At 40.8% G+C, this 7,855-nt stretch overlaps 1 protein-coding gene across 4 annotated transcripts in view; it reads left to right on the top strand.

Moving 5' to 3' along the window:
- FERMT2 (FERM domain containing kindlin 2) overlaps positions 1–7,536 on the top strand; it is a 93,574-nt gene extending 86,038 nt beyond the window's left edge. For 2 of the 4 annotated variants that reach the window (XM_045287737.1, XM_004698592.2), the window contains 6 exons: positions 1,122–1,228; positions 1,341–1,562; positions 3,841–3,861; positions 4,885–5,009; positions 5,235–5,376; positions 6,302–7,536. In XM_045287737.1, the coding sequence (XP_045143672.1) occupies positions 1,122–1,228; positions 1,341–1,562; positions 3,841–3,861; positions 4,885–5,009; positions 5,235–5,376; positions 6,302–6,475 (791 nt within the window). In that variant the 3' untranslated portion in view covers positions 6,476–7,536. The remainder of the gene's footprint in view (positions 1–1,121; positions 1,229–1,340; positions 1,563–3,840; positions 3,862–4,884; positions 5,010–5,234; positions 5,377–6,301) is intronic. The other 2 variants (XM_045287738.1, XM_004698593.2) reach the window with 1 other exon arrangement.
- Positions 7,537–7,855: the final 319 nt, after the last annotated feature.

Raw genomic sequence — 7,855 nt, forward strand, 5'->3', positions numbered from 1 at the left:
ATCTGGGGTCTTAAAGGCTTGAAAATAAACAAGTGGCCACTTAGCAGAGAAGCAGCAAATCCCACATGGAGGAAGCACAGCAGCCCGTGTGATCATGAGGTGTTGATGGAATCAGATATCAGGCATCAAAGACTAAGAACAAAAAATCCTATCAGTGTAAATGAGGGGGAGTGCAAAGTGGAGCCCCAAAGCCCATCAGTAGACAATTGAACAACCTCTTACAGAAGGATCACAATTAAGAGACGAGCCAGTCAGGATGTAGTATAGCACGATGAAACGGACAACTTTAGTCTTTAATGCCCATTATCATGAACCCAGTTTTACCTTATAAATCTGGCTAGACCAGAGCATGTACACTGGTACAGATAAGAGCTGGAAACACAGGGGATCCAGGACAGATAAACCCCTCAGGACCAACAATGAGAGTAGCGATAACAGAATGGTAAGGGGAAGGAAGTGGGGGGGGGGGGGGGAACTGATCACAATGATCTACATATAACCCCCAACCAGGGGGACGGACAACAGAAAAGTAGGTGAAGGGAGACATCAGTCAGTCTCAGACATGAAAAAATAATTGAGGGTGGAGAGGGGGAAATGAAGTGAAAACGGGGGCTCAAGTAGAAAGAAAACGGACAGCGATGGCAACATATGTACAAATGTACTCGACACGATAGATGGATGTCTGGATTGTGCTAAGAGCTGTATAAGCCCCAATCAATTGATTTTTAAAGAATGTCTGTGAGTAAGAAAGATGGATGCTTAGATTGCAAGCTGAGGTTAAGGTTTTGCTACGTGGACAGTAATGCAAAGACAACTGATTCTAAAGACACGTGGAGATGCTCTCTGCTGTGTGGGGCAGGGAAAGGAGAACATGGCGGGTGCGGCGGTGTGGCAGGGCAGGGACCTCAAAAGCCTCAGGCTTATGGATTATGGTCAAAAGGGTATTTCACTCAACAAACATTCGCCTCAACTAATAATTAAGGAGCATGGAGAGTATGCCTCGGTCTATAGATTGCACAGCAAAGTCAACATGTTAGGATGCCATAAAAACTGTCTGCTGATGTCTCTTTAACGTAAACTGTGTCATTTTAATAATTAAAGGGTTTTTTTTATTCTTACAGGATGTGAAGTGACCCCAGATGTAAACATTTCAGGCCAAAAATTTAACATCAAACTCCTGATTCCAGTTGCAGAGGGCATGAATGAAATCTGGCTTCGCTGTGACAATGTAAGTTTTCCGGTCAAAACCCCATTAGGTAAACTGACCGGTCATTGTTCCATTCATGTTCAAAGGAGCCAGCATGTGCTCCATGTTTGCGCACCGTGCTTCTTTCCAATAGGAGCAGCAGTACGCGCACTGGATGGCAGCTTGCAGGCTAGCTTCCAAAGGCAAGACCATGGCGGACAGCTCTTACAACTTGGAAGTTCAAAACATCCTTTCCTTCCTGAAGATGCAGCATTTAAACCCAGACCCGCAGTTAATACCAGAGCAGATCACAACTGATATAAACCCAGAATGCCTTGTGTCTCCTCGCTATCTAAAGAAATACAAGAACAAGCAGGTACTCTATTTTACTTCATCCAACTTTTCTTGGCTGGTGTTTTGTTGTATAATTGATAACCTGATTGAAGTCTGACTTCAAAAGCAGATGGTTAGAATATAAAATAGGAAATAGCTTTTAAAAAGTCAGTGTAAGTTGGTCATTTTAAGAAGATCATCTCTATCTTTCTAGTAGGGTAGATAATTCTAATAGCTGGAAACATTCTAACCAACCTGACGAAATCAGACAATTCAGGGGATTGATTGAGTATTGTCTGATTGATGTGTTAACTACATTAAAAAATCCATTGGATTCAGTAAAAATTATATAAAAACATACTCTATTTTCCAACAAATGTATAATGTTTATTCAGGCTGTCTAAATAAACGTTTTGTAAATAAACTTTACAGGAGAGATATACTTAATGCATCTTGTTATCAACAGTCAGGACCCAACCAGGATATGTATAAAGTGACAAAGTTTGGTAAATTGTCTCATTGAAACTCACTGTTTTGTCCCCTCTGCTTAGAATTCCTTTCCTGGAAATCACAACCATAAAAGGATTGCTATTTAGGAAAATGGTTCTTCAGCAGTAGGAAAGGCGCTTTACAAGGAAAATGTTTCACTTGTGTTAGCCTTCGGTATGCTCCACAGCAAACAACATGCCATAAAAGGGGGGAAGAGGACGGTGGGGGAGGGTAAAAAAACCCAGAGGCATTTACATTAAGTATTTTTCTAATCTAGTTTGTTTTTAACTTGCAGTAATTTGCAAATATACTGAAGCCGAGTGAAACACCCTGAACACTATCCCTTGATATATTTTAAATTCATTCATGTATATGAGTCAGAATTCACATAGTTGGCATTTTCATGACTTTTAGTCACACGTAGTTGTCTAAGTTTTAGAGTTGTTTACCCCACAGTCATGGGATGTGGGAGTCGTTCGGAATGGAGGAAGTGCTGCCCTAGGGAGGTTTGTGGAATGTATAGTGTAAGTTAAAAAGGGAAAATGAACCATGTCCTAATTTTATTTTTTTCGTCGTTTTTCACTACGCCTAAAAAGTCCCATGTAAAGTGAATTCATTTGCCTTCAAGACTACGTGTTGGTCAACAATGTAATCATTTCCTGTCAAATGTCACGGGAAAGAGGCTGACAACAGAGTGTCGGCTTCCCTGGCAAGGACAGGCAGCGTCCACGGGAACCCCTTGAAAGGCTCGTTTCTCGCCGTGTTCTAGGCTCGACTGGCAGTGTACATTCCTCCTCCCTGACGGCAGGCCTGCCTGTGCTTCAGGCTCTTGCTAGCCTGGCCTTCCACACTGGCGTCTTACAAATGACACCTTCTTTTAATCGCTCTTTCCCCTACTAGACTTATTAGGTGAAGGGCAATCACACATGGCCAGCACCCTCAGGGGACTATAAGTGCTGATAGATCTTCTCACCCCCACGATGGGGTGTGTGCCACCACCACACGCACACACCCCGCCCCGTCCCCAGCCAGTCATCATCCTCTCAGTGGAGGTTTGCGTGGTGCTGTGCTGCTGCAGCGGGTGTCAGCAGTGCATCCCGATGAAAGGGACCAGGAAGGAAGTCCTGGAAAGGTACTTCCAGTCACCCAAGGGAATCAGACATTCGAAGTTCCCACGGTTTGGGGGGATAGGGCAAAACTGCCCTGTCTCACTGTGCATGAAAAGTTTTTCATTCTTAATCTTTGATGAACGAGTATCGTTCAAGTGCCGTGTCGGGCATCTCTCTGTTTTCCTTTCAGGAAAAAGGATGTAAAAAGCATATGGTAATTGAGGAGTTGATTGTTCTGTGTCAGTAGTATGGTGGTTGCACTTTTGCCTTTACTCCTGCTTATTACTGAAAGACCGTGTGCATGGACCATATTCTATCACTACATCCAAGAAGACATTCGTGGCTTTTGAATATTAATTTTGGTTTTGCTACACTAAAATTAATTAGCCTTACCCTAATTTTACTGGTAAAAACTGGTATTTAAGGGGAATGAAGGTTAGGCTTTCTGCATTTTCTGCCTACAAGTAACCCTTAACATTCTGAAATCATGGGTTGCGTTTCTCAGAATTCCATATGGAAAGTGGTTGCTGCTGCTTCATTTCCCTGCTGTGTTTACTCTGCTTGGTTTCCATCTAAAGTCATTTTTTGCATGTTTTTTGGCTGGAATTTTGGTTTGCAGGTGACCACAGCTATTTCTTTGCTTCATTGCCATTTTTTCTGATTTCCTTTTTTTTTTCTCTCTCTTTCTGCTTTCTTTTTCTTTCCTCGCATTGCCATCTACAGCCAGGCTATATAAGAGATTTGGTAAGTTCTCTACATGTATTCTCCCTGCTTGTCATCCCTGCCCCCCCCACCCCCCATGTTTAAAGCCAAAGTCACTGTCTCCCCCCCACTTCCCACTCTTGAGGAGAAAGATGACGCTTTCTGCCCCTGAGAAGATTCACAGCTTAGAACCGTTCTATACTGGCTTGCTTTGTACAATGAGCCTCAGCAGGGCAACAATCCGGCATGTGGCTGCTAACAGTGGCTGGCTGTGCAAACGACCCAGAAGCTCCACAGAAGAAATCCCACCTAGAAAACCCCTGAGGTTCTACCTCTGTCACACTAGGTTGCTGTGAGGCAGACGTGACCTGACAAAATTCCTGTAGGAAGACGGTTTTACTTATTACGGTGAACCCTGCAGCACAGTGGTTAAGCACTTTAATGCTAACTGAATGTAGGCCGTTCAAGCCCACCAGCTGCTCCCCTGGGAAAAAGAAAGAGCAGGGTGTTTCTGTAAAGATGACGGTGGTGGGACCCTCGTGGGGCAGTCGGTCTGCTCTGTCCTACAGGGCTGCTGTGAGTCGGAATCCACTGGGTTTGCGTTGATTTCATGTAGCTAATAAAAACTACATATGTCCTAGGTCCGTTTGACCATCTGTCCTGAAAAACTCATCATGTATAACAGGATTAGAACACACTATTTTATATAGTAACATTGTGAGGGGGGCTTCATGAAGTTCATGGAAAGCAGGGGTTTAAAAAATGCAATTTTTCCCCCAAAAATGCAATTTTTCTATGAACTGTTTGTAGTCTCCTCATACGTAGGTGTGCACATTGAGTGTTTTATAAGTCCCAATTATGTATTATAGCATTAAATATATATATATGGAAAATGCAATTTAATAATAACAGGAAGCTTATTTTTAAAAACCATCTAGTATTTTCCTTATTTTAACTTTTGCAAGACGAGTCGGAAGATGATAGAGTGCATTATTCAATCTTAATCTTGATTCTCCCATGAAAGAGTAATGTCTAATGGTAAAGGTGATATTTAATCATGTTTAGATAACAGCAAGAATCTTGGAAGCCCATCAGAATGTAGCTCAAATGAGTTTAATTGAAGCCAAGATGAGATTTATTCAAGCTTGGCAGTCTCTTCCGGAATTTGGCATCACGCACTTCATTGCAAGGTCAGTGTTTTGCAAAGCACTTATATGTAACCTGGATCGGGATTTTTGCTGAATCTACTTTGTTATTAGAGCTATTAACCCGTTTTACAGTAGAAATTTTAAAGGAGAAGGGAATGTCTGGACTTAGACTTTTTACATTTAAAAAACTATTTCTGGTTACATTGCTGTTTTTACTCCTCAGAATAGCACTTTTTAGAATTAAAAGCACGTCTTTAAATGTTGCAGGTTTCAAGGGGGCAAAAAAGAAGAGCTTATTGGAATTGCTTACAACCGACTGATAAGGATGGATGCCAGCACAGGAGATGCAATTAAAACTTGGCGGTTCAGCAACATGAAACAATGGAATGTCAACTGGGAGATAAAAATGGTAAGCTACTTAAAATGTTACTTGAATGCATAAGTAGTCCTTTTACTAAACATTAGTAAATGTTAAAAAGCCACTAAGTTACTTTCCTCACTGATTTCACAGCCAGCTCAGTATTGATTTGCTTAGCATGGTCCCTGACCATTCTCTACGGTTACCTTTCTCTGCTGTCAAGCTCTTCCAGCGGTAAGAGCAGCTGCTGTTTGTGCATCACCTGCTCTGTGCCGAACACGGTACCAGATGCCTTTTACACATGATAGATAACCTCTTTCTCGACCTCACCACAACCTTTCAAGATAGATGTATTCCTACGTTACGGTTGAAGACAGTACAATTTAGAGGTCCAAGGGCTGTCTGTATTCATAGCCACACACTTGGTAAAGGTTCACCGCCTTGGGATTTTAATTTACACAGTGATTTGCACAAAGGATCTACCATGCTGCCCCTTGCCTTGGATTACATGAACTTCATTTCAAATAAATAGAATCTTTCACTAATGAATCTTCATTGGTTTTAGGGTCATTTGAGGTTTCTTGTATCAATTTCTGTCACTTCCTAGAAGCTCTTATTTCTGGACTATGCAAACGTGACACCTGTAGGATAACCATCTAAAGCTGTCAACACAGGAAGTGGTTGTCTCCAAGGACTCGGGGACGACGGTGCTAGAGTCACCAGAGACCACTTGGGAACTTCCTGACCTAAAGCCCTTGCCTTCAGTCCTAGAGAGAGAGGTTTGGGGACGGGGTTTCGTACACTTTCCTTTCTTTTGGACTTGGAGGCCTTATTACTAAGTTTCAATTTTTTAAAAAGAGAATTGTGTAGTCTATCAAGATATTTAGTGACACTCAGATGTAAAACGACAGTAGCTTCACTGGGACCAGCCATCTCAAAGTGTTACTGGGCCTGATAGTTCTTGTCTTTCTCACAGGTCACCGTAGAGTTTGCAGATGAAGTACGATTGTCCTTCATTTGTACGGAAGTAGATTGCAAAGTGGTTCATGAATTCATTGGTGGCTACATATTTCTTTCAACACGTGCAAAGGACCAGAATGAGAGTTTAGATGAAGAAATGTTCTACAAACTTACCAGTGGATGGGTGTGAATAGGAAATACTGTGTAACAAGACTCCGTGGCCATATTTAACTGTAAAAGCTGTTATGTGCTGCTTAATAAAGTAAGCTTGACATTTATCATTTTATCATGGAAACATTTCGCCTTTCCAAACCAGTTTAATATGTGCACTAATGAGCACGACAATTAATCTGCAACCATGTTACAGCTTAGGGACTGTTGAATGTGGCACCCATTCCTTAGGGCCATGAATTTGACAGCTGAAGTCGAGGGCAAACTAAAACTCAAGCCGTCTACTTGGAAGCTGTCCAGGGCTTTAACTATTAGAAAGTCTATCATGTTTAATGCATATGTTTTAATGTATGTTTAATTTGACCTTAGGTTCTAAAATATCCTACTTCAGCTAGACCTTGATACTCCCCCAGCCCCCAAATCAGGCCTGGAAGAGATGCCTGGTATTTAATAATGTCACCACTGTCTGACCTTGAAGGAAAAATGCTGTTAGTCTATTATGCTTGGTTTGTTTGTGTCCTTCAGTAAGCATGTAGTATACTGTCTTGTGTTTTATTTTTACACCATATTGTATTACAATACTTTAGTATTCACCAGCATATTCACTCTGCCTAAAATATGCAACTTTTGCATTACAATATGAAGTTAAAGGTCTATGAAGTATGCATTTTGTGTATCTAATGTACAAACACAAATTTTATAAAATTGTACAGTTTTTTTTTTAACTCAAAACTAGCAAATGGCTTACTTAGAAAATAGCATCTTAGCATTAATTGCTTATAAAGATATAAATAGCAATTTGGTAGTAATTATATGCAATTTTAATATCTGCTAAATTAAGAATGACTTCATTATAGTCATGATTTGCCACGTCTTTAACTCTAATGCCTGGACTAGCCGTGTGCTAGTCTGTTATGCTATTGCAATCTGCATTGGTGCTAGTCAGAAAGTTCCTAGCTCACATAGCCCCGAAGGGGTGCCAGAGAAGAGTGGATTCCCAGGATTGTCCAATAATCCCTGGTTTTAAGACTATGTAAAATGCATTTTATTTTAAATAAAAGTAAAACCTTTTATTTATTACTTGCTTCTTTTTTACTTGTTTCTACATTACCTTTGCAGAAATTCAAGTCTGTCTTTTAGAAATGCTGTGAATATTTACTTCCAAGTGTCAAAGATGAGACTCTAAAGTCCTTCCACAAAATTGAGGCCCTTATGTTCCTGAAGACTTTAAAATGAGTGTATTATTTACACATTAGGCATTAGTTATACACAGAAATGTGGCAGGTGAACAGATCTTGTTGACCCAGAACAGCAAAGTTCATTCTTCCTTAAAACACTGTCTCCATATTTATAAGTTTCCTGTTAATGTTATTCTCAGAATTTCAGTCTTGGACTTCTA

Source organism: Echinops telfairi, unplaced genomic scaffold (genome assembly GCF_000313985.2).
Source record: "Echinops telfairi isolate 266 unplaced genomic scaffold, ASM31398v2 ScPeMD7_18;HRSCAF=68, whole genome shotgun sequence".
Lineage (NCBI taxonomy): Eukaryota > Metazoa > Chordata > Mammalia > Afrosoricida > Tenrecidae > Echinops > Echinops telfairi.